The sequence below is a fragment of the Lithobates pipiens genome, unplaced genomic scaffold, assembly GCF_037356315.1.
Source record: "Lithobates pipiens isolate NorthernLeopardFrog02 unplaced genomic scaffold, aLitPip1_a1.2 Scaffold_10, whole genome shotgun sequence".
Taxonomy (NCBI): Eukaryota; Metazoa; Chordata; class Amphibia; order Anura; family Ranidae; genus Lithobates; species Lithobates pipiens.
This window is the reverse complement of record NW_027507686.1, coordinates 20,401,733-20,429,529: the sequence shown is the minus strand read 5'-3', so window position 1 is coordinate 20,429,529 and position 27,797 is coordinate 20,401,733. Positions and strand designations below refer to the sequence as shown.

General features: G+C 39.4%; 1 protein-coding gene across 2 annotated transcripts; it reads right to left on the bottom strand.

Moving 5' to 3' along the window:
- Positions 1-27,667, bottom strand: TAT (tyrosine aminotransferase). 2 transcript variants are annotated; one of them, XM_077452312.1, is made up of 12 exons: positions 27,512-27,667; positions 23,354-23,596; positions 21,751-21,855; positions 19,589-19,656; positions 17,618-17,776; positions 16,428-16,566; positions 14,318-14,370; positions 10,367-10,519; positions 8,885-9,013; positions 6,782-6,865; positions 4,036-4,134; positions 1-2,261 (listed from the first exon to the last, which is right to left on the bottom strand). In XM_077452312.1, the coding sequence occupies exons 2-12, from the start codon at positions 23,589-23,591 to the stop codon at positions 2,118-2,120; spliced, it is 1,371 nt and encodes a 456-aa protein (XP_077308438.1). In that variant the 5' UTR covers positions 23,592-23,596; positions 27,512-27,667; the 3' UTR covers positions 1-2,117. The 2 variants fall into 2 exon arrangements, with proteins under 2 accessions (XP_077308438.1, XP_077308447.1); XM_077452321.1 differs by having other exon boundaries at positions 23,354-23,593; positions 27,512-27,609.
- Positions 27,668-27,797: the final 130 nt, after the last annotated feature.

Here is a 27,797-nt window from a genome sequence, read left to right as displayed (position 1 = left end):
TTTTTTTTTTAAATCATCTTTATTAATACAAAAAAAAACAATAACTTATTTAATTTACAATAGAAATATATCATACAGAAATAGCATGCATTCAGAAAATGTTATATAAATGGAAATGGTTACATTAAGTATACTGTAAATAATACTATATCAAATAATACATATAAAATTATATTCATACAGTTCACTCCATGATGGGTTGGTAAGCAAAACTGCGAGCAAAAATAAAAAAAAAGGTAGACTTTTGCAATAAATACTTTTCCATTTGAAACCTTTGAAGATATCGCTAGCAGGAAATACACATGAGAACTACATACTACGGTAGCATAACTTGGTTAGGATAAAAAAAAAAAGTGACATAAAATACAGATTTTTTTTTCTTTTTTACATCTAACTCTGAAAATGTTCAATAAAATAAAATAATACAGAAATCACAATATAGTTAAAAATGGAGCTCCATTCTAGAGTTAATTATTTTTAGTTTTGGACAGAGTGGGGATCTGTAAGAACTTCTATTTTTATGCCTTCCACTCACTTCCTGTTCTGGAGACACAGCAAGAGGGGAGAGGCAATCTTCTGAAACCCCTATTAGCCATTTTCCCGGAATTTCCCTCTCTCCTAGTTCCTGTGAAAGTGAATGTCACCCAGGAGGACATGGGCAACAATTAAAGTATTACTTCCCTTTCTCTTTGGGTAGAGAAATCACATCAAGTATCTTTCTCTACCCAAAATGTGAAAAAGAGTTCTAGCGGGAGTTCGCAATTTAAGAGCTTTGGTTGATAAAGGATGTTGTTAGTTATACAGCAGCTGTCATGACAAATGCAATATAGTTACTTTAGCAAGGGGCTGCTTGCTAAAGTAACCATAAACGTGATGTTGCGGTCGGTTACATTTATTTTTTAAAGCTGAACTCTGGGCACAAAAACCCTTGGGTTTAATTAAAACGTTCCAACCTTTCAGAACATCTCTGAACAGGTTGGGTGTTATTTAACCATGAACCAATGACCCACCAAATCTCAACCGCGCCCGTTCTATTCAACATGAACGCCGGTCGGCTTGTATATTGTTTATGGGTATGGATATCCTTTCATGGTTTGTAAACTCTGGGTTGAGGAACATGCAAGGCTAGATGATTGTAAAGAAAACAAGGGGTGTCATCACTGTAAAAGAACAGTCGTCAAACTGTATGAGGCCAAAGTTATAAGACGTCAAGTCCTCCTAGGTCAGATTGGGCAACCCAAAGCTGAGAAGTAAATATATCTTGGCAAATAGAAATCTAGTAGAGGTAGTGAGTCAGTCAACAGTAAGCGTGTTCAAACATGCTTGGGGGTAAACGTAGATCTATACTGAAAAAATTGGACCAGACTTATGGACCATTGGTCATTTTCTGCCCTAACTCTTCTAAGTTACTATCACTTTAGGGCCACGTGTCTTTGTTCTTGAACCTTGTAGGTTCCAATATACATTAGACCGCTTTCATCTGATTTCTACAGTCTCAGCAGGTTGAGAATAGAACTGAACTGTCTACAGATCACTGCAGATCCTGAAGATGACCCAAGGCAGTGGTCATCAACCCTGTCCTCGGGGGGGGGGGGGGGGGGGCAGCTAACAGGCCAGGTTTTATGTATTACCTTGGGGAGATGCAGACAAGAATACTGCAATCACTGAACAGCAAATTATATCACCTGTGGTGTATTTCAGTTATCTAGCAAACCTGGCCTGTTAGTGGGCCCTGATGACAGGGTTGATGACCACTGACCTAAGGATAAGAGCATTGGCCAAGGATAAAAAATATAAAAAAAAAAAACACAAATAAAACTGTGAAACTCTCCTCTAAGTCAATCAAAATCTATTCATCAAAATTGTTTAGAAAAAAAAAAGTTATATAATATATATATATATATATCTTGCTACCATGTATAGAGATACCTCCATTTTGTTTTTAACATAATACGTTCTTTTGTCCTTTCGAAGACTAAAGACTAAAACATCTTTTGTCATGGAGTATTGGAAATTCATTTTCTAACAGTTCGATGAAGACGAAATGTATCAGGCCTGGAAATGGGTGATGGAGTCATTGAGGAACACCTCACATGGTGAGGATACAGAATGTCTTGCTATTTGTCGCACTCCAGGTCCAGCACGGCCTCTCCACCCTGGTAATGCTCCAGGCAGAACTCCCGAATGCGCCGGCAGGCCTCTACCATCAATTCATCTGGAACGGTGAGCACGATCCGGAAGTAGTTGGGATATTCAAAGCACTAGAAAGAAAATTGAATAAAGAATTACAAGGATGTCGGTGGTTGTGGTAGAGATGTCCCAATTAAGGTTGGAGTGCTAAGTGGAAGGGGTCTGCCTGCTAGGGGTTATCTAATCACCCCCTGGCGTTATAATAGGAGAATAACTGCTGGGGAAAGTACACACAGATCCATAGCTGCAAAAAACAACCACGCCTAGTGCATTGTCACCATAAATATTAGTTGGATCCAAAAAAACAATATACTCACAAATATAAAAAGGAACATGAATATCAAATGACAAGTCCAGCTGTGAGGTAATATCTTCTAACTCCCTTCCTCAAAACTATTCATAGCTCCGCTCAAAACTGTCCTCTCCTGCACATGGACAACCTGGGTGTTGCCCATCACAGTCCATCTCCACTCTTCATTGAAAATAGGAAAAAAATATCAGCTGCACTCCAATTAGCTCTTCTGTAATATTTTTAATAACCAGTGAATTAACTGTATTGGTTTTGGGTTGGAGACATCACTGTATGCAGTCAATTCACTGATTATTAAAAATACTACAAGAAGAGCTAATTGGATTCCAGCTGATATTTTTCAATGCTGGGAAAAGTAGACAACCAATCACAGAAAATTAGTGGGGGTGCTGTGTACGCTGTGTTCAGAACTCCCCACTGGTGGCTACAACTGGTTTAAAGGAAGCAACATTTAAAGAATAAAGAAACTTCCAAGCAAAGTTTTGTTACTTTTGTACACCTCTGCCCCCTCTAAGCTGATGTAGTTCCTCCCGAAACTTTATAGTTAGGCTTAGGGTTATGGTCAGGTTTATAGTTAGGGTTAGGGTTATGGTCAGGATTAGGGGTTAGGGTTGGGTGGTTAGAGTTTAGGGATAGAGCTAGGATTAGGGGGTTAGAGTTAGGGGATTAGGGTTAGGGTTTAGGGTTAGGGATAGAACTAGGCTTAGGGGTTAGGATTAGGAGTTAGGGGATTAGATTACGGTTTAGGAAAAAAGCTAGGGTTAGGTTTATGGTGATTTATGGAGTTATAGTTGGGGTTAAGGGTTAGGGATAGTGCTAGGATTAGGGGTTAGGGTTTAGAGTTAGGGTTTAGGGACAGAGCTAGGGTTATGATTAGGGTTAGGGGGTTAGGGTTAGGATTATGGGTCAGGGTTATGGTTAGGATTAGGGTTTAGGTTAGGGACAGAGCTAGGGTTAGGATTAGGATTTGGGGATTAGGGTTAGGATTAGGGGTTAAGGTAAAGGGTTATGGTTAGGATTAGGGTTAGGGGGTTAGGGTTAGGATTATGGTTATGGTTAGGATTAGGGTTTAGGTTAGGGACATAGCTGGGGTTAGGAGGGTTTGAAGGTTTCTTCACCTTTTTAGCTCAATCTCTCCCTTACATCCCCTCCCACCTATTCTCTTTCTTTTTTCTTAAAGTAAAAGTTTAAACCCCTTTTTACTCATTGTCCACTGTCCACATATCTCAGGACCCAGCCTGCCACATGCTCTTGGATTCAGATAAATATGGGGCTTCTAAATTGTGTTGTGTCGCAACCAGCATAGTGATTGCTTGGTTAGGGTAGTGGATGAGACTCCATCTTAAATTTTTGGTGAGTTTTGTAAAATTATTGTATACATTGAAATGGAAATGGTGATTTTTAATAACTTAAAATTGCAGTATGACTTGCATACCCATGACAAGTTCTACGCAATTTTTATGAAAGAGGAGTTTTATGAAACAAAAAAAAGAAAGTTGAGTTCCTCTTTAAGAATTGAGTCTCTAAAGACTTACTGTAGCTGGAAGACAAAAGACAGACTGCTCAGATATCATTCTTTCCGTGAAATCCACATCACTCTCAAATTCTGGAAAGTGTTCCATGTCAATCCCAACCTACAAAGTAAACAGAAGAATACAAGAAACAAATTAGGCTATAATTAGGCAAACATTGCGTGAATACTCTGATTTCTTCAGCACACTTTATCCTTTGTCTGCTTCACGTCTTAGCTGCCTCCTGGTACTCAAGTGACAGGTCTCACCTAAGCCAGTTAAAGCCTACCTCTATACCAGGGATCTCCAAACTTTCCAAACAAAAATAATGCCCCATAGTTTGTTTCAGTGGAAGCAAATGCACCACATCATTGGTGTCAGTGGGAGGAATTGTGCCTCATTGGTGATGTCATTGGGCCCCATCGTTGGTGACATTGGGAACAATTTGGCCCCATCGTTGATGCCATTGGGAGGAATTGGGCCCCATTGTTGAAGCCATTGGGCCCTATTGTTGCTGTCATTGGGAGGAATTGTGCCCCATCGTTCATGTCATTGGGCCCCATCGTTGCTGCCATTGGAAGGAATAGGGCCCCATCATTGCTGCCACTGGGAGGAATTGTGCCCCATCGTTCATGTCATTGGACCCCATTGTTGCTGCCATTGGGAGGAATAGGGCCCCATCGTTGATGTTCATTGGGGGAAATTGTGCCCCATCGTTGATGCCATTGGGAGGAATTGGGCCCCATCATTGATGCCATTGGGAGGAATTGGGCCCCATCGTTGGTGTCATTGGGCCCCATCGTTGCTGTCATTGGGAGGAATTGGGCCCCATTGTTGATGTCATTGGACCCCATCGGTGGTGTCATTGGGAGGAATTGGGCCCCACTTTGGTGTCATTGGGAGGAATTGGGCCCCATTGCTGATGTCATTGGGAGGAATTGGGCCCCATCGTTGGTGTCATTGAGAGGAATTGGGCCCCATCGTTGATGCCATTGGGAGGCATTGCACCCCATCATTAATGTCATTGGGACCCATTGTTAGTGAATTGTGCTCCCTTCATTGGTGTCAGTGGGGGGAATTATGCCCTATTGTTGGTAACAGTGGATGAAATAGAGCACCAAGAGCCAGATAAACACAAGCAACACAGTGTGGAGACCACTGCTCTAGACAATATAATATTTAATATTTGTGTCAGGTTGTTATTTGTTTGTCTGTCACACCATTCAGGAGATGTTCAATTATTTCTTCCCTCTGTGACACCAATGTGTTTTTCTCTGTTTCCCCTGTACAGGATGTCAGGTCTGGGGGATATGTGTCGCCTTTGCTTGGGTTGTGCTTGGTGTCAACAAAAGAAGCAGGTTGGAGTACTGAGCAATGCTAACCCATGCAGGGTGAGGGGTTCCATAGTGAACACATGTTTTGAACTGATTTTTAGTTTTCCCAGGATTGTTAAAGTGGTTGATTGTTAAAGTGGTAAATGCCTCCATGCCAAAATCCACTAACAGGCAGGGTTTTTATAACAGAAGAGACCCTAGAGGTTTCTTCTGTTATAAATGCCCCCACCTATCAGCAGTAATGTGATCTGGGTCACGCATTTGCATGTGCAAAGGTGAATCGTATGCGCATTCGTGGGAGCGACGTCATTGCACACCGGCCAATAAAGTGTCCAAAGATTGGGAACCCGGAAAGAAGACTGGGTTAAAATGGATGCCGCCGGTGATTGAGGCAGCCCAGTGCTGGAGGGCTCCGTTTGTAGGTAAGTCTCTCATAATGTACTAGTATGCAAATGACAACAATAATTAAAAAATAATTTTATTTAAAAAAATATATTGGTTGTATATGATACACAATGCTTTAGCAAAACAAATAGACTTGTGCACGGCCAAAAAATTAATTCATTTTCCTTTTAGTTTCATTCTTTTTTTATTTTCTTTTTTTCAGGTCATTCGTTATGATTGCAATTTTTTTAATTTGTAAATTCGTAAACTTGAAAATTCGTAAATTCAAAAAACTGAAAATAGGAAAGAAAATCCCAAAATTCTAAATAATAACTAAGTAACTATCTAACTAATTATTAAGTTATAGGTATTGGAATTTCATTTCAAATTTGGCTGTTACAAATTTATCTGAAACTAGGAATTATACGAAATAGCAATTTCCGCATCTAAACAAATGGAAATGATCGAATTAATAATAAATAATAATAATAAAAAGCTTTTATTATTATTATTTATTATTATTAATTTGTTACATTCCATGTGTTTAGATACTGCATTCGTGATTTTGGATAATTTGTAACTCCAGATAAATTCGTATTCGTTACGTTCACTAACACCCAAATTTAAAAGGAAATTCCAATACCTATAATTTAATAGTTAGTTATTATTTCAGATGTTCGAATTTTCAGGTTTTCGGATTTTCGAACTTCCGAATTTACAAATTTCCGAATATTCGAATTTTCGAATTTTCCAACTTCCGCATTAACAAATTTTTAGAATTTTCGATTTTACAAATATTCAGAAAAATTCGTTTTTTCGTTAATTCAGATGATTCCATATTAACAATTTGTCTAAATTAGTTAAAAAACAAATTTGAAATGAAACAAATTGCACATGACTAAAACTAAATGTTGTTTAGTTAAAGCTTACAGTTTAATTGGTTACCCCATGTAACTCATTTTTTTTAGAGAACGTTCTGAACGAGGTCTGGAATTTTACCAAGTGTGGGGGTATCCATTAATTTGAGGGTGTCTAGCCAATAATCTGCTTACCATTAAATACATGGCTCCTGCCGGTCGCACAGGGCAGAGTCCAGGGACGGTGGAGAGGGTATTATAGCAGAGGTCAGCATTAGACTGCAAAAAAACAGAGTACACAAGAAAGAATGGACGTCAGTTAATGTTCCAGAAAACTATTGACTGCAAATGATGTGAAGCCAAAGTAAAGAGAAGTAGGTGGGATGATAGGAGATCATACTACAGGGCAGAACTATGACCTATTTCCCAATATTGCAGCTGTTAAAAAAAAAAACGCACATTTTATTGATGGCAGCATTCCATTTAGAAGGAACAATTTTGGATGGATATATATATATATATATATATATATATATATATATATATATGTGTGTGTGTGGCATCCAGAACATTCATCATCCTAGGCTTGCTTTTCCTAAAATGCCAGAGAAGAAGACAATGGAAAGCCACTGGCCAGGGTGTAGAAGAGACAGGAGGTCATACCCCCTTTTAAAAGCTGTAACACCATGAAAATTATGGTAAAATTATGAATTTTTTCCAATATGAGGAGAAATGCATTCTAATGCCCTGTACACACGGTCGGACATTCCGACATCAAAACTTGTCTTGCATACACATGGTCGCACAAAGTTGATGGAAAATCCGATCGTTCAGAACGAGGTGATGTAGAATGCGTACAACGGGACTATAAAGAGGCCAGTAGCCAATAGCTTTCATCTCGTAATTTATTCTGAGCATGCGTGGCACTTGGGCTTCGGAATTGTCTACACATGATCAGATTTTGTTGTCGGAAAATTTTAGAACAAGATCTATAACAGGGATATGCAATTAGCTGGCCTTCAGCTGTTGCAGAACTACAAGTCACATGAGGCATTGCAAGACTTTGACAGCCACAAGCATGACACCCAGATGCAGAGGCATGATGGGACTTGTAGTTTTGCAACAGCTGGAGGTCCGCTAATTGCATATCCCTGATCTATAACTTTGTGTGTCGGAAATTCAGACGGAAAAAGTCCAGTGGAGCCCACACACGATCAGAATTTCCGACAACACAGTCTGATCGAACATTTTCCATCGGAAAGTCCGACCATGTGTACAAGGCATTAGACATTTGTCACTGAACAGATGTTCCTATAGTAAGATTTCCTCACACCTCCTAATACAATTTCTTCTCAGTAATGGTGGCTCTCAGGACAAAATAAAGAGGGTGAACTTCTCCGACGTGGACACAGAAAAATGTAAACTTGATAGAGATTCTAAACCTTCTCTATCTAAAATATTTGTGGATTAGATACTTTTAATTGTACTTCTTTGATTCTGAACCATTTCCATTGTTGTTGTTTTTTTCCTAGTAATACAGAAAGTGTATTAGGAGGTGGGATAAAGCGTCCCACGTTCCAGTGACAAATGTCAGAAAGAATTTGTAATTTTACCAAAATTTCCATGGTGTTACTGTTGGGTAATTTAAAATGGGTATGACCCACCTGTCTCTTCTATGCCCTGGGCAGTTGGTGGCCCTTGTCTTCTCCTCTGGCCATTTAGGAAAAGCAAACCTAGGATGATGAATGCTCTGGATGCTACACACACTAATATATCCACTAAAAATGTTCCTAAATGTAATGCTGCCATCCATGGAAATTTTAGTAAAATTACAAACTCAATGTGAGGAGAAATGCACTCTTAAGCCAGCCATAGACAGGTCGAATCTTGACTGGTTGAGCGGTGACCGGCTGAGATTCAAACCATGTGTAGGAAGGCTGAATTTACCCAAGTTGATCGGTCGATCAACCCATGGTTGCTCTTGGACTTCTTTTATTGGACTTTATATTTACCACTTTTGGGCAGATGCCAATTTACCCGTACATGCCTACTGTTTTGTTATTTATGTGGGTCCTGTCCTAATATTTGTGGCTGTTATCAGACTACACCAAACAGCCCCAGGCATTTGGTCATTTTAGATATTCTTGGCAAATCATTGTTGCTTGTTCTGACATAAGTGGATGCTAGAGATATGTAGCTGTAGCCTAGATTTTATATTTTCAACTAAAATATAAATATCACATTCGAAAATAAAAGGCACACATACACACACAGATAGTGCCTTTTTATGGGAAATACCTTGATAAAGTTGATGGTGTTGTCATAAAAATGCTGAGGAGTCCTGTTGATTATGTGATCCAGTGCTCCTTGGACGATAGTGCACGGACCAAGAATTCTCTGACTTAGGCGTACAAGGCCCTCTCTGATCTACAAAAAAATATAAGTGTTTATGGTATTTTCACATAACATTTTACTACTGTGGACACAATGCTCTTTTTTGGATATTTGTGGATATTTCAAAAGTATGTAACGGTAACGACTAACCTTGTGGCCAAAGGTTTGTAAACACATGGCAATTACACCTATATGAGCTTGTTGGACATTCCATTCCAATTCCATTATCATTAATATGGAGTAGGAATCCTCTTTGAAGCTATAACTGCCTCTGTTCCTCTGAGAAGACTTTCTTCAAGATTTTGGAGTGTGTTTATGGGAATTTGTGCCCAAGTTAAAAGAACATTTATAAGGCCTGGTAATAATTGGATTTAAAAACCTGGCTCACAAATGTAATTCCAATTTATCACAAAGGTGTTCAATAGGGTTGAGGTCAGGGCTCTGTGCAGAACACATGAGTTCCTCCACACCAAACTGGTCAAACCAAGTCTTTATGAAGATATTGGTTGAGAAGACCTGGTACCCAATTCATCTCAAAGGTGTTCAGTAGGGTTGAGGCCAGGGATCTGTGCAGGACACTCAAGTTCCTCCACACCAAACTCATCAAACCATGCCTTTTTGAGAGGTTGGTTGAGAAGACCTGGCTTGTTCCAGTTCATCCCAAAGGTGTTCAGTATGGTTGAGGCCAGGGTTTTATGCAGGGCACTCGAGTTAACCCACAGCAAACTGGTCAAACCATGTCTTTGTGGAGATGTTAGTTGAGAAGACCTGCCATCCAATTCATCTCAAAGGGGTTTAGTAGGATTGAGGTCATGACTCTGTACAGGATATTTGAGTTCCTTCACACCACACTCATCAAACCATGTCTTTATGGCTTTGTGCGTAGGGGCACAGTCATACCCAAACATTAAAGGGTCTTGCTCAAACTGTTACCAAAAGTTTGGAAGGGCACATTTGCCTAAAATATGTTTCCATTCTGTAGCATTAAAAGTACCCTTCACTTGAATCCTGAATTCAATATTTTAGAAGGACGTCCGCTTACTTTTAGCCATGTAGTGTAATTTGACAGGACTTATTGGTTTACAGTTTACCATAAAATTCTAGGCTAATGCACTGACAATTCCCATCTTTTGGATATTGGATTCAAAATAGCTTCTGTTTGATATGGTACCTTAGTTCATAATAATGGTGTCGGTTCACTCCAAAAGTCATATTTTATTTATAGATGGAGCATTTTAGGCTGGGTGGGCACCAGGCTTCTTCTAGGACTGATTTTACATTTATGCTGGCAAACTCTTAGTCTATTTTACAGAACGGTTAATCGCATTATAAGTTTATCAGTTCTTTAAATGCAATTATATTACAGCTGTAGGTTTAAATTGTTACCTCTTTGCCAAAAATGTCTTTCCGATCATGGATTAAAATCCATCCCATCCTCCATCCTGGCACCAGCCAACGCTTAGCAAGGCCACCACATGACAAAATTGGGACATTAGTGCTCAGTGGTGCTAGAGCCTTGAAGGCATCATATTCAAAAACCTGTTGAAACGAAAAAAGGAAAAGGATTAAAGCATATCGTTTTAGGTAAATGATATTATGTGATCCAATTTTAGCATAAATTCTATTTTTAATGCTGCTAGCTGTGTACTGCAGTGAAAAAAAATAAAAAATAAAAACACAAAATAAAATTGTGTTAATTGGCATTGGCTGTGAAATTATTTAGTTCTATTGTCTTTGTGCAATCCGGTAAGAAGAAGGTAATGTTTTCTGGATGGTTTAGGACACGGTCGGTTATTTTGAGCAATAAATATGTGAAGACATCTGAAAGTGTTTAGGAGACCAACAACTGAACATCCGTGCCAAGAGAAGACAACATCAAAGAAACATGCAAACTGCAAAGTCACTGTGACATCTGGATGGAGCGTTAGGCGGGAAGGGACGGAACTCGGTAAAGCAGCACGCAATGTACATTGGAAATTGATATCTCTGCATAGCACTGGCGTGCCAAGGATTTTTTCTTTGGGTTAAATTAACCTTTGCTTTGCTCATACTGGCATGGCCTATTTCAGTATCCATAGACCGGAAGCATGTAAGAGTCTGCAGCAAAGTTTTCTAAAATTGATTGCATTAAAATGACCTGCAAAGGATTTCTTTTTATGGAAAAAAATAATTAATTTCCAATCAAATTTCTACCTGTAAAAAAAAAGGAGAACGCCAGGTAGGATACAAATTAGGTTTACAATATGTCAGGTCAGGTGCACTGATGGGATGGGTTTATGGTGAAGGGAGGATATCACTATCCAGTCTCTGCTAGACACTGTAGTATTTACTCCCTACCATTGCCCACGTTCTATGTCCCATGTATTAATGTAGGCAATGGTAAAGTTCTGTCTGCATAATGCGTGATTGGAGGAGAGGCCAGTCATTTGACATTGACAGGTCACGGGACCTAGTTCTCCTTCTCCTGGCAATTTTTAAAATGTGAATATTATATTCGGGAAAAGGGGAAAGAAAGAGAGGGAAAAATGCAACAGGGGATTTTTGTGCGGTACAATTTACAAAAAAACTAAATATTTATAAAAATTCATTAAATTTTATTTCAGATATATTAAAAATTGGCCCAAGCATATTGAGAACATTATGCATTATAAATTTTGTACAGCATTGACTCATGTATTTGTATATTTTATATGCATATATATATAAAAAAATCTCTTTCTTATGTTACTGCTAGTTGCACACTCCCTTGAAGAAGCATACAGCGAAACATGTCGGGAAGAAGTGCAATCAACTAATATTTTTAGGATCCCTCACACTTTGTAGTTATGAATTTGTTATTTTTGTACTATCTGTGTAGTCGTGATTAATGTCTTGACATAATTTTTTTAATATATCTGAAATAAAATTTAATGAATTTTTATAAATATTTTGTTTTTTTGTAAATTGTACCGCACAAAAATCCCCTGTTGCATTTTTCCCTCTCTTTCTTTCCCCTTTTCCCGAATATAATATTCTTATAATATTAGGGGATGAGGTACCCATAATATGAATGTGTCTCTGGAATAGTGTGGACCAATCAATTTCTAATTTTTAAAATGTGTTTTTATTCAATCCTTAGCATAAATGGGTTTATAATTTTGACGGTATTTATTATTTTTCTTTTAGGTGGCACTATGGTGGGCAGCCATTGCTTCACCAATTGCTGCAATATATTTTTTCATATGCCACAGCAGTTTATGCAATGAAGGTTGCAAATTTCGTCCCAGCAGGGGTTTATCTTGCATCATAAAGAGGAAGTATACCCCTGACTGGCGCGTGACGTCACTGCCGTGCGTGCGTCATTCCCGGCACGCGCTGGGGGAAGAAACGGCGCGGTGGTCCGTTTCTTAACAGCACATGAGGACATCGCCGGACTACAAGTGAAATATCTCCTAAACGGCGCACGTTTAGGAGATATTTCCACTACCTATAGGTAAGCCTTATTCTAGGCTTACCTATAGGTAAAAATCAACAAAAAGGGTTTACAACCACTTTAACTTTACGTGATAGATCAAACTTCATTGTAAAGTAGCTAATTTATGTCTGGAGAAGCATCCCAGACAGCAAGTAGCTGTGCTGCAAGTTTGAAAATTACTTGTTAAAGGGGTTGTAAAGGTAAACATTTTTTCACCTTAATGCATTCTATGCATTAAGGTGAAAAAACATCTGACAGTGCCGGGCCCCCCCAGCCCCCCTGTTTTACTTACCTGACCCCTCGAAAAGTCCCGTGCTCACCTCCGACATCCTCTTCGCCGCTCAGCCCGGCCGTTAATTGGCTAGAGCGGATGGATTGAAAGCAGCGCAGCCATTGGCTCACGCTGCTGTGAATCACATCCAATGACATGACGGGGGCGGGGCCCAGTGATACAGTGAGCATCTATAGCCGGCTGTATCACGGGAGCACGCCCGCAAGTGCTTCTCACCATGTGAGGGAGCCCTCTTGAACGTGCAAAGAACTTGCAGGGGAAACAGAGACAGCCGCCGAGGGACCCCAGAAGACCAGGTTCGGGGCCACTCTGTGCAAAAAAAATTCTCTTTACAACCCCTTTAAGCTATTGCTAGACTTGCCAGGTTTCACAAGTTTGTTGCACAATTGCAGCAAGTCCGCATTGCATGACTCCAGATCAACTTTCTTTGCAAACATTCTGCAAGTCTGCTGCAAGTTATAGTTCAGTTATGTTGTGCAACAGTCATCCCACCACAGGGGGTGACTGTGGCTGAATTTTCATTCTGTGGATTCGCAGAGCTCTTGCTGTAGACTCACCACTGCAACTTTACTCTTGCTAGAGACTTGCCAATGCAAATCTTTCTACAAATTGGAAGAGTGTCAACTAGAACTTGTGCTTCAAGTGCTTTGCAAGTGTACAACTTGCCAGTGAAAATGTGCAGCATCTTAACAGACCTATGCCCTGTGCACACGATAGGATTTTCCGAAAACAAGGTCCATTTTTTCCCGACGGATGTTGGCTCAAACTTGTCTTCCATACACACAGTCACACAAAGTTGGTCGGAAATTCCGAACGTCAAGAATGCGGTGACGTACAACATGTAAGACGAGCCAAGAAAAATGGAGTTCAATAGCCAGTGCGGCTGTTCTGCTTGATTCCGAGCATGCGTGGAACTTTGTGCATCGGAATTGTGTACACACGATCGGAATTTCCAACAACGGATTTTGTTGTTGGAAAATTTGAGATCCAGATCTGAAATATTGTGTGACGGAAATTCCTATGCAAAATGTGTGATGGAGCCCACGATCGGAATTTCCGACAACGAGGTCCCATCGAACATTTTCCGTAGGAAAATCTGACCGTGTGTACGGGGGCATTACAGTTCAACACTGCCACACATTTGTGGTAAGTTATCCTTGCTATCTGGGATATCATTGCCTGAGAGATGCTTCAGTTCCTTCTTTGGCTCCGAAAATTGATTGTCAAACATCATAGGGTCATAGATTTTCCTAAAAGATTTCTATTGTTTTCAGCATATAAGGGTGTACGGTCCACGCACAAACAAGCAAAAGGACATTTGGGCAAGATTTTAGTTTTAGTTCTCAAAATATGTTTTCGCTCATTTAGAATTTTGTTTAATACACCTTAATTTTTACCTTCATTTTTAAATTAGTCTAAATAGCAACAGCTATTACTATGTCGGTTTACAATAACTGACATTCATTTTTCATTAAAAAAAATAAATAAAAAAAAACTGCATTTTGCTTTCATTATACAAGAAAATGTGTACAATGACAACAGGTAATTTAAAAAAAATTCCCCGGATCTGCCCCAAAGCATGTGAACTCACCATGTCTCCATAGATCTCATCAGCCAGGATAGGTACACACTGCCTGGATGCCACTGTAAAGTCATTTGGGTAAAATTATCTCAGAGCAATTTTTTATGAAACATAAAAGTAAAAAAAAAACACAACTAAGATTACAAACAATGTATTCTTTGAAAAGCATTGAGTTTTAAAGGGGTTGTAAACCCTCGTGTTTTTTCACCTTAAAGCGGAGCTCCACCCTAAAGTGGAACTTCCGCTAATTGGAACCCTGCACCCCTCCGGTGTCACAATTTCAGAGGGGAGGGGGTTGCAGATACCTGTATAATACAGGTATTTGCACCCACTAGATAGCCGCAGAATCGATGGGTATTTATGCCACTTCCCCGCTGTCTGCTGGGAAACACACGGGTCCCAGTAACAGCAGGGACCGTACGTATTGTGCAGCGTGACTTGCTGCTGAAAAAAAGAAGAAGGCGGAACTCCCGCTTTAATGCATCCTATGCATTAAGGTGAAAAATCTTCTGGCAGTGACCGCCCCCCCCCCCCAGCCCCCCCGTTTTACTTACCTGAGCCTCTTCATTTACTTGGCAGAGATGCGCTGTCCCTCTCTGCATGGGGTCCCGGCTCTTGATTGGATAGATTGATAACAGCACAGCCATTGGCTCCCACTGCTGTCAATCAAATCCAATGATGGGGGCCCCCGGGGGGCGGTGCCGAGTCCGGCATTCATGTCTATCGATGCAAATGCTGGACTCGGTAGCGCACCTGCAAGGTAAACCCTGGGAGAGCGCTTCTCCTAGGGGGTTATCTGATAAGAGGAGGATCCACAAGAGGGACCCCAGAAGTCAATGATCGGGGCAACTCTGTGCAAAACCAGCTGCACAGTGGAGGTAATGTTTGTTATTAAAAAAAAAAACTAAAGCCTTACAATCACTTTAAGATAAAACTTCAGGCAAATCTTTACTTTTAGATTTAGACTTGAGAAAGGGTTAGAACTTTCATCAGGTGCTGAATACTGATTCTGACGATATTGTGGAAGTGATCACTTCCTTTCTTTGTGACATCTATTGTAGTAGTGTTTGTCAACGTATGAGCTATAGGGTCTATCCATACATTCCTATTATCATATATATACAAGCTTTACTTTTTGTACCTAATTTCCTACTCAACTGTTGGTGGTGCTTCTTGGCAAAGACTGATTTGGTAAAGTCCTACTCAACCCATAGAGATTCTCCAACTCAGCTATCTGTGGCCCTACTCGAATGACATATTCAGCAAAGCACCATGTGGTCGAATGTCCAAAATTATCCAAAATTTCCCGCCTCAACCTCCGCAACATCTCCAAGATACGCCCCTTCCAACCAATGTCACCACAAAGCTTCTAATCCACTCCCTGGTCATCTCCTGCCTCGACTACTGCAACTCCCTCCTCATTGGTTTACATCTAAATAGGCTATCTCCACTTCAGTCCCTCATGAATGCTGCTGCCAGACTCAACCACCTCACAACCTCTCAGCATCTGCTATACCCCTCTGCCAATCCCTCCGTTGGCTGCCACTCAGCCAACACATTAAATTCAAGATACAGCTACATCACTAACCTAGTCTCAAAATACCAACCTAATCGTTCTCTTCGCTCCTCCCAAGACCTCCTTCTCTCAAACTCCTTTGTCACCTCATCCCATGCTCGCCTTCAGGACTTCTCCAGAGCCTCTCCCATCCTCTGGAATGCTCGATCCCAATCTTCCGATTTTCTCCTACTTTATGCACATTCAGATGATCCCTGAAAACTCATCTCTTCAGAGAAGCCTATCTGGCCCCCACCTAACAACTGTACATTAATCTTCTCAATCAGCACCTCGCCCACAGTTATTACCTCTTGCATCTCTTGACCTTCCCTCTTAGATTGTAAGCTCTAAGGAGCAGGGCCCTCTGATTCCTACTGTATTAAAGTGTATTGTATTTGTTCTGTCTACCCTCACGTTGTAAAGCTCTACGTAAACTGTTGGTGCTGTATAAATCCTGTATAACAATAATATAATAACTGCGTGTCTTGAAGAGATTCAAATGGTCACCAGCAATTTATGGGTCTTTAACTATTCCATACTTATGATATGAACAGCAGGACTTACCAGCAATAATTTTCTGCAAGTGTTTCTTGCTGAAGACAGAGCCACAAGGATTGGATGGGTTATTGACAATGATACAGGCGGTCTTATCATCCACTAGAGACTCCATGTGTTTCAGATCAATCTCCCAGGACTTCTCTGGCTGCAAACACAACAGAATGTCAGTGATGGAAACGCGAGGGTTCTTGAGTTCAATATACAGCCACGTATCCAAAAAATTAAAGTGAATTTTAAAAAGTGTAATAAATCAAAATGTATTATTTGTGACCACACAGATAATTGGCTCTTAATTACATGTTCTTGACATCATAAATATGGGGGCAATACGAGAGATCAACATCATCCAAACTGGATGACAAATTGTATAATTCTGAGATTCTGTTCTAAGGTCAATTTTTGGACCTTTTTTTGAAAAAAGGATGAAATGACAATACATATTCCAACAATTAGCATTATATGCAAGAACATTTTCCAGTTTTGAGGTTATTTTCCATGGCTAGATAGCACTTTCTTGTACCAATTTATTTCTGATCCCATCTTTGCTTCCTTTTTGGAGAATCAAGGTAGGGTACCCTATTCTTGTGAATGTTTTTAGAATGGGAAATTTTGTTGTGAAGGTCAGAGCAGGGCTTATCCCACCAATGCTTCAAACCTCACATATATTTGTTTTTACATTGACGATGTCCTGCTCAGACAGGAGATAACTTCTATGTTACGAAAACCATCATGTTTTTTTTGTTGGCAGATTGCAGTGCACAGAGACACCCTTTTTTTTTTTAAAGCCGCTATTTAGCCAAAAGGAAATTTGCAAAGGAACAACAGGAAAAAAATCCACAAAGGTAAATAATTACAAATGGTGATTTTTTTCAGCTGCCAAATATGAATCTGAGGATGTTTTTCTCAAAAGTGTAGATCTAAAATAAGGTTGCTCCCACAGCTTTAAATGAGGTGACAGTAAGGGGACATCAGAAAAATGCTAATTATATATGTTACAACTGAACATTTTTTTTCCCATTAAAAAAAGTTTAAAATAAAAACTGAATCACCCCCCCCCCCCCCCCCACTACCAGTACTGGCTGGGTCAACCAAGATTCTTCAATAACATGTCTTGAATATCATTCTCCTGTAGTTTGGTATTAAACACATATACATACATGGATGATGCTTTGCATTTTATGAAGGAAAATACTCACAATCAAGTTGTAGAGTTTCACTTCCACCCCCAGAGATAAGGCCAATGTCTTGTAGAGGGAAAACCCAGGCCGAGGGACCAGGATGTTTTGGCCTGGATTGGCTAGCACGGCCAGAGCCAGTTCAATAGCTTGGCTGCAACCACTGGTGAGGATAACATCCTAAGAGCAGAGAGGACCAAAAGTAATAAGACATAATGATATTGGATGACTTGCTTACTCAAACGCTTAGTTCTATAAGCCAGAAGTTCTAAATGTATATTTGGCCAGTGGGGAAGAAAGTAATTATTTGCATGGTTTTGTCCAATGTCCTAAAGAGTAAGTCCATGCAAAATGTAATTTTTCTTTAGGGGTTTTGGATAAAATGGGGAGGGATAAACACCCTTTGTTGGGTTTTTACTGCTATCTGGGAGCTTGGAGAAATTTTTATTATTAACTGTCACAGTGACAAAGAGCAGGTGTGGGAAAATCTGAAAAAGATTTTCGATTTCAATACACTTGCTCCAATGACATTTATCAGAGAGGATGTTTACCTGACTTTAGAGAGCTTTACTCATTTTGTATTTTGTCTACAGGATAGGGACTGAGGGGAAAACTACCCAATGGAACACAGATGGGAAAAAAGTGACATGAGTTTTCACCCTTTGCTACCCTTTTTTAAAATTGAAAAACATATATAGTTTTAGATATACTTTCAATTTTTGATGTTTGACAGTGTTCCTTTTTTAAGAATGAACACTGTAAAACATCAAAAACTTAAAGTATACCTAAAACTATATATTTTTTTTCAATTTAAAAAAAGGGTAGCAAAGGGTGAAAACTCATGTCACTTTTTTTTCCCATCTGTGTTCCATTGGGTAGTTTTCCCCTCAGTCCCTGTCCTGTAGACAAAATACAAAATGAGTAAAGCTCTCTAAAGTCAGGTAAACATCCTCTCTGATAAATGTCATTGGAGCAAGTGTATTGAAATCGAAATCTTTTTCAGATTTTCCCACACCTGCTCTTTGTCACCATGACAGTTAATGAGAAAAATTTCTCCAATCTCCCAGATAGCAGTAAAAACCCAACAAAGGTGTTTATCCCTCCCCATTTTATCCAAAACCTCTAAAAAGAAATTATTATTTTTAGGAAGAAAAACTGCAAAAACATCAAAAACTTGTATATTTAAAACTATATTATATATTAAGAAAACTTTCCACATGTTGCAGCTTCAGCTTTCAGGGTTTACTGTCAAAGCTTAACTGAACAAGCTGAGGTTAGGAGCTGATTGGTTTCTATACAGAAGTGAGCCTGATTTTGCACTCTCAAGCATTAGTAAATAAACCCCATTGTGTCTATAGGACAGGGACTGAGGAGAAAAATACCCAATGGGACATAGATAGGAAAAAAACTGACTTTGAGTTTTCACCTTTTATGATGTTGACTACCTGAACCACTGGTTGACTGGTTTGACCACCTGAACCACTGTTCGACCACCTGAACCACTGGTTGACTGGTTGACTACCTGAACCACTGGTTGATTGGTTGACTATCTGAACCACTGGTTGACTACTTTGACCACTTGAACCATTGGTTGACATGTTTGACCACTTGAACCATTGGTTGACTGGTTTGACCACCTAAACCACTGGTTGACTTGTTTGACCACCTGAACCACTGGTTGACTGGTTTAACCATCTGAACCACTGGTTGACTGGTTTTACCACCTGAACCATTGGTTGACTGGTTTGACCACCTGAAACACTGGCTGACTGGTTTGACCCCCTGAACCACTGGTTGACTGGTTTGACCCCCTGAACCACTGGTTGACTGGTTTGACCACCTGAGCCACTGGTTGACTGTTTGACAACCTGAACCACTGGTTGACTGGTTGACCACCTGAACCACTGGTTGACCACCTGAACCACTGGATGAGTGTTGACCACCTAAACCACTGGCATACATGCAAAGTCGTTTTCGCTACCACCAACCTACCATGGCTTCCAATGGAGCTTCGGGACACGTGTAGAATTTGGCAATTACTTCCCTGCTTGACTGATATCCTACAAATGAATAAGAAAACAATGATAGCAACCTTTTCTTTCAACACAGTTTATATAATAAAGATAGTATATGGGAAAGAAACTGTGCTTCCAAGTGAAGAATTGATTAAAATTAAATAATATAAATAGTTCCTTTCAAAAACAGAACTCCCCCCTGGCCATTTCACACTGGCTGTGGAAGGTGGAGGACGTGAGAAAACTGGAGGACTTGGTCCTCACTGCACTACACAAACAAGAATTGTTTAAGAAGACCTGGGACATTTGGACCACCTTTATTTACTCTGTTGAGGGACGACATCTTCTAAATCTGTAGTGCCCCCCCCCCTCTTCTAGGGGAACCCGTATGCCACGTATGCCACCATGTCTCCTCGTTCTACCTCTCTCTCTTCTTCTCTTGCTATCTCCCTCCCTTCTCCCCCCTTCTATCCCATGATTCGCCCTCCCCCCAATTGTGCCCTCCTTACAATATCGGCTAGGTCTCTCTCTTTGTATGGGAGGCGTGGGGGTGAAGTGGTAGAGACCCTAACACTGACCCTTCCGACACCTTAGATCAGGGTGGTATGTGCCCGGAGCGGGAATTGGAAGCTGAAAACGGACAGGTATATTGTGACGGAACTGATAAGCCACTTTGGATGCTGTTTTTTTGCTGTATGGTTTACATAGTTGTATTGCTGATCACACCTTTACCTGTAACGTGTGTCTCTCCCCCTTGCTGTGGATTGAATAAAAATTTACATTTGAAAAAAAAAAATAGTTCCTTTCAATCTCCTGTGCAGTTGACACCATATGAGACCACCACCGGAAGTAAGGAATGCCTGCTTACCAGATACACTGAACCTTTAAAAAGCCAGTAACGCTTCTGACTGATTACTCTGCCAGGGCCTTTCGATTGTAATCCGGCCAACGATCCGTGCTCCTCGCCTGCAGGACCACGGATCGTTAGCCGGATTACAATCTAAAGGCCCTGGCAGGATAATCAGTGAGAAGCGCTACTGGCCTTTTCAAAGGTCCAGTGTATCTAGTAAGAAGGCATTCCTTACTTCCGGTGGTGGCCTCATATGGTGTCAACTGCACAGGAGATTGATAGGAACTATTTTGGGTCTGAGAGTCTACATATGGACTAAAACTTCAAGATCCTGACACTCTGGTCCATTCATTACCCTGTTTTTTGCATCACTTTCCCCTATCAGGGAGGATTATGTAGTATCAAACATTTTATGCAGTATATGCTTTTAGATTTTTCTTTGCTAAAAAGGAGGACTTTTTAGCATCAGATAATTTATGCTGTATATGTTAGGAGGTTTGTTTATCATCAGACATTCTATGTTATACATAATAGCTAAGTGCGACTCTGTTCTATCTTATATAATAAAGATGCAGTTTAGATGCTAATAAGATGCTGTTTTAATTTTCAAACCTACAGTAAAAAGGGGGAAATATAACCTAAATATATTGTTGCATAAATTATAATCTAAGGGTTTATCAAATGTCCAGTGAAACATATGAATTAGGCCTTCAGCCTACCATTATCTGACTTTCCAGTATTGTAACATATTTAAATGGAGGGAAACTCTAATGCCGCGTACACACGATCGGAATTCCGGACAGAAAAAGACCGATGAGAGCTTTTCATCAGAAAATGCGACTGCGTGTATGCTCCATTAGAACTTAGCTGTCTGAATTTCCGCCAGCCAAAAATTGATAGCATGTTCTCAATTTTCCAGACGGAAAAACTTTCTATTGGAAATTCCGATTGTGTGCATGCAATTCCGACACGCCAAAAATCATGCATGCTCAGATTCAACTACGAGACAAAAGCTATTGGTTGCTGGCTATTGAACTTCTTTTTTCTAGTCCCGTCCTACGTGTTGTACGTCACAGCGTTCTTGACGGTTGGAATTTGGTGTGACTGTGTGTAGGCAAGATAGCTTGAGCGGAATTCCGTCTGGAAAACCATCAGAGCTTTTTCCGACAAGAATTCCGATCGTGTGTACGTGGCATAATAGTTTTTAAAATGTCTATATAAAATGATGCGGATGAAGAAAGTGTGAAAGAGCAGATCTACATGAAAAATGACCTTGGGCTGACACTGACCTATACTTGGAGCATATCCATTATACTTCTTAGAGTCGATTGCTTCCTTCATAGCTCTGGTAACCTCATTATCAGTTGGAAGGTTCCCAAATATCGTAGGGTCTCCTACAACAAAAAAGATATTTAATTGAGATCAAGATCATTGCGTTTACACCATCCTAATGTTAGAGCTGCTGAAACCACGGGGACCCACACAGCCAACCCGACAGGGACCCCCCAAAATGAACCCAGTATATAATGCTTCAGTTTTGAATGAACACAGTGAGTGACCAGCACTGATCACTCATTGTGTTCATTCAAGGAAGGAAGGGGTTGGTATATGGGACATATTTATTGGACCCTTCTTTTGTTCTCCATCCTCAAGGATCCTACTGTGTTCTTGCAGCTGCTGGTGCAAAGAAGAGGAGGAAAGCTGGCAGCACTGCAGGGGAGCCGGTGCAGCAGGGGGAATTGTATGGTGCAAAGGGCAAGTGATCAGTGCGGTGAGGGACAATTGCTGGAACTGATCCCCTGTATGGCTCTCTCTGCAGCATCTGAAAGCCAGTGGGAGGCAGAGGAGAAGAAGCCAGCTTTCAGCTGCTGCAGAGAGAGCCATATAGGGGATCAGTTCCAGCAATTGTCCCTCACCTCACAGATCACATTCCCTGTGCACCATACAATTACCCCTTCTGCTCCCCTGTGCCCACCCCTGCAGTGCTGCCAGCTTCCCTCCTCTTCTTTACACCAGCAAGCACACAATAGGATCCTTGAGGATGGAGAGCGAGGGAAGGGTCCAATAAATATGTCACATATACCAACCCCTTCCTTCCAGCATTCAGCTGCTGCAGAGAGAGCCATACAGAGAATCAGTTCCAGTAGTTACTCCCCCCGCTGTGCCAATCCCCCTTCCTTGCCTACATCCGATTCACCCTGCTGCCTGGGCAACCCCCTGCCCGATTGGGCCCCATACTGTTTGTACCCCCTTATCCAAGCTCCTGTTGAATGTTATGGGAGAAGCAATTCAGTCAGGTTGATTTACCAAAGGCAAATAGGCTGTTAAATTTGCAAGAAAGTTTTCTCCTAGCTTAGTAAATGTGGCAAGAAAAAATAAATAAAAATAAAAACATTTTTGCTTTCACATGATTAGATGATGGAAGTCAACAGAGCTTTACCGCATTCACCAAGCTAAGAGAAAACGTCCTTGTAATGTCAACAGCTTATTTGCCTTATAATATATCAACCCCAATGTATCAGTTATTCAATAAAGCCTGATCCAGGACCTGCCCCAGCCTTGTGACCGGACATTGAAGTTGCAGAAGGAAATTGGCAAAGTTGCCCCCATTCCTTCTCCTGATGTAAGCATGTCTACACCTGCATTGGGCACATAGGAAGACTCCTGATTGGCTGAGAATCAGCCAATCATAAAAATCTTTTATTTCTGTGCATTCCAGGAAATTCTCAATCTTTTTTTCTGACCTTACTTCTTATGATGTAGAATAGACTCAGAAATTTTTGAGTTTGAGTAAATGTAGACTTTAAAATTAGCTTGTTATTTGAGGAACATAAGAGCTCAAGTATTCCAGAGAACTGTTAGAACGTCTAGGAAATAAAATGACACACTGACCTATAGACAAGGCGATCATTGGCTTGTTGGGATTGGGGGTGGCTTTCATAGTGTCCACAATGGCCCGGATGGGATTAAACGTCTTCTTTGACATTTCAGATGCCCGTATGGACCACCTTGGTTTTCGGCTTTTGATCTTCTCAATGCCATTTGTTCCTTGGATGTTGACATGTACATCCAGGACTTTAGGATGGACCGAGGAGCCGTTCACCTGAATTACATAGGCGTCCGTCTGCATTTCTGCTGTAAGGTGATATAAAAATAAAAATAATTACTGGGGGAGCTAAGATAAGCAAATCAGCATTAAACACACATGAAAAAAAAAATGAACATAAAAAATGTGAATATAGGCAATTTCAATAAAGGAGCAAAAATGGGTCTACAAGAAAAAGCAGTCCTATAGTGTAATATTATGACAATTATAAAATACACTAGTAAGTGAAAATCCTAAAGAGGAATGTATATTTTATTTATTATGCTCAATACCCACAAAATAATCTCTCTTTTTTTTTTTTTACATAAATTTGAAATGTTGCAATTATTATTATCATTATTTTTTATATATAATACGTGCAGCCAGCTTCTTCAAGCAGAACAAGCTTTTTGTGAGCTTTTTTTTTGGAGCTGTTGTTTATAAAAGGTTAAATAACTCACAGGAATGATGAAAACTGTGCAGACATGGGAGCATCTTGATTTGTAGGCTACACCGAGCAGTGTATGCATCTGATTCTGGGCTTTCTTTTTATAAAGCCCAGCATTCTTTGCATTTATGCATTCGGGACAAAGTGTTTATTAAATAAATATTTTATGCAAATGATTACAAAGGTAAAAAAAAAAAATAATACTGGTATATATATTTTAGAAGTTTATACGATAGAAAACTTTCCAAAAAAATTGAAAATAATAATAGTTAAGATTAAAAAAAATATAAAATAACATAAAATAAATAATAATAATAATAATAATGATAAGTCTTCTAATTTTACTTACAAGAATACTAGACCAATCTATAAAACTTTCCAAATCATTAACAATGATCTCATTAACCATGATCAGCTCAAAAATGTTAAACTTCTAATAAACCTCGAGATAACTTAATTTGTAAAAAAAAAAAAAAAAAGTACTATACAGTAGAACCTTGGTTTGAGAGTAACTTGGTTTGAGAGCGTTTTGCAAGACAAGCAACATTTTTAAATACATTTTGACTTGATATACTAGCAATGTCTTGATATACAAGTAGCGTCATGCCACAACTGAGTATAAAATAGGAAAGAGGCGCCTCTAAGTGTAGCAAAATCGTTACATTTAATGAAGGTACAACACTTAGCAACATATTGCTACACTTAGAGGCGACCTCTCTTCTCTTCTCTTTAATACTCTGTAGCTCCTGCTGGATTTTGCTTCTAATCCCCTTGTGGAGGCTTCCATTTGTGGATGGACATTTTATGGTCACACAACCCATCACATCGCTATAATCTTTTCATATGGACTTTAACCCTTTCATGACTAAGCCTATTTTTGGAATTTGGTGTTTACAAGTTAAAATCCATATTTTTTGCTAGAAAATTACTTGGAACCTCCAAACATTATATATATTACTTTTTGGGAAAAGGGACACTTTCATGATTAAAAAAAAACAAAACAGTAAAATTAGCCCAATTTTTTTGCGTAATGTGAAAGATAATGTTACGCTGAGTAAATAGATACCAAACATGTCACACTTTATAATTGCGCGCACTTGTAGATTGACGACAAAGTACGGTACCTAAAAATCTCAATAGGCGACGCTTTAAAATTTTTTTACGGTTACCAGGTTAGCGTTACAGAGGAGCTCTAGTGCTAGTATTATTGCTCTCGCTCTGACGATCGCGGCGATACCTCACATGTGTGATTTGAACACCGTTTACATACGCGGGCGCGACTTCCGTATGCGTTTTCTTTGCTTTGCGAGCTCGCAGGGACGGCGGGCGCTTTAAAAAAAAAAAATTTATTTTTTTATTTATTTTATTTATTTTAAAATGACTAAATTGTTTTGAAAAAAAAAAAAAATTGATCACTTTTATTGCTGTCACAAGGAATGTAAACATCCCTTGTGACAGTAATAGGTGGTGACAGGTCCTCTTTATGGAGGGATCGGGGGTCTAAAAGACCCCCCACCCCTCCTTTACACTTCAATGTATTCAGATCGCCGAAAACGGCGATTCTGAATACCGGATATTTTTTTTAAACCCGCGCCATTGGCAGCCGAGTAAACGGGAGGTGACGTCATGACGTCGCTTCCGTGTTTACGATGAGGAGACTGGAACGAAGCCGATTTCGGCTTCGTTCCAGTTCTTCCCCAGCAGCCGGAGGCGTCGGATTGTGAATCGGTGCTCCCGATCGAGCAGGAGCACCGGTAACAGCGGCGAGAGGCGGCGGGAGGGGGGGACGTCCCCTCCCGCTCCTCCGGCATAACAGCCGAGCGGCTTTTAGCCGCATCGGTTGTTATGGCTGGATAGCCAATCGCCTGCTGCAAAAAACGGTACCGGGATGATGCCTGCAGGTGCGGGCATCATCCCGGTATAACCCCCGGAAGCCGAGTACGCAGATCTGCGTACGCTCGGCGGGAAAGGGATAAATTGAAGGACTTATAAATAAATGGTTGTGGAACGAATCATTTGAGTTTCCATTATTTCTTATGGGGAAATTTGCTTTGATATGCAAGTGCTTTGGATTACAAGCATGTTTCTGGAACAAATTATGCTCACAATCCGAGGGTTTTACTATAGTATGCATTTTTTTTTTTTTAAATACAAGAGCCCCGTTCAATGTATTGAGAAGGAAGAACAATTATTATTATTTCCCCATCATGGATACTCTAAATCGTCCCATATGGTCCATATAAATGGGTATAAATAATAAAAATGAATAAATGATAAATATAAGGACAATGACAAGAGTCCCAGATGAATATATTAATATATAGGTATACTTCTGCAATAAAAGATTCTGCTGAATCAAAATGAGACAGCGTAGTCTACACAAGAATACATTAAATTGCATCTTATAGAAAATGTTATATTGGAACACAGTGAATTATTAAATCGCTTTTAGCAAGCCTACTAAAAGAAATTCAGTAAATAGCAAAATAGTACTAAAAACATAAACTGCGGTCCCAGAAACCACAAAGATAATACAAATTATTAATTGCAGTAGAAATATCAATTTGTAAGATCCTCAAACATCGTTCCTGATCCCATATCCTCCATACAAGAGAATATCACTAGAATTGAGCAAGATCTGTAATATTTATTCATTTCAGCCACAATAAATGACTAGAATAATTCAGCTGAAATTGTTAAGTATTACAAATTCTGCTTAATATTGTTGATATTCTCTTGCATCAGAAACAGTGTGTGTGTGTGTGTGTGGATCATTAACAGTAGATATTTATGTTGCAATGAATTATTATTATTATACAGGTTTTATATAGCGCCAACAGTTTGCTCAGCATTTTACAACATGGTGATTTGCATTACCTTTGAAAACCTTTACTATATTTTTGTAATATTTTGCCATGTATTCAATTATTAAATAGGTTTATCAAAGATGTTTTAATAATATAATTCTTAGTATTCCCAGTTCCCACTTCCTATAACATTTCATTTAATATACGTAAATAGGCTTTAAAAAAAAAAAAATTGTTAAAAAAGTTACGGTAAAGGACAGTATAAAACATTTACATGAAATCCTGCATGAAATGAACACTTAACACAATACAGGAAAATAGTGTAAAAGACAAAATACACTATATTCAAAAAAATAACATAAACTCAGGGTAGAACATATAATCTGTATTGTTTACTTTATTCCCATAATTAATTTGAATTTTATTTTTAAAAGATCTATTAATTAGCTATTATAAATACATCAAAATTATATTGTTTTTCATAAAAAAAATAAGTAAAAGAAGTGGCAAAAGTGCAAAATTATACACACATTAAATGATCCTAAACCAATAAAAAAATTAAAAAAAACTTTAAAAAAGTAAATAAAACAAAAATGTTCCTAAAATAGCTATATAAATAATAAATATAATTCAGAATAGCATAATTTAAGCAGGCCTATTTTAATATTATGTATTAATTTTAGACTGAAAGAAATATTGCACCTACTTACCTCCGTAGGTAAAATCTATCTTGTGTTCAGGGATGAGGTAATCTCTGTCTCTCGGGAGTCCAACACACAGCTGACCAGAAGAGTTACCGGTTAGGCAACACTGTCTTTAAAATAGTCCCAAAAAATGGGAGTTGGACCTTTTTCTATGTTCCTATTGGTCAAAAAAGGAGGGCTGTGTTCCCTATCTAGAGCATCCCTCCTATTGCTTTATGTGACATATTGAACTGATTTTGAAGGAATCTCTATTAACTGTTTGAAGAATCTCATCTTCAACAAAAACACAAGC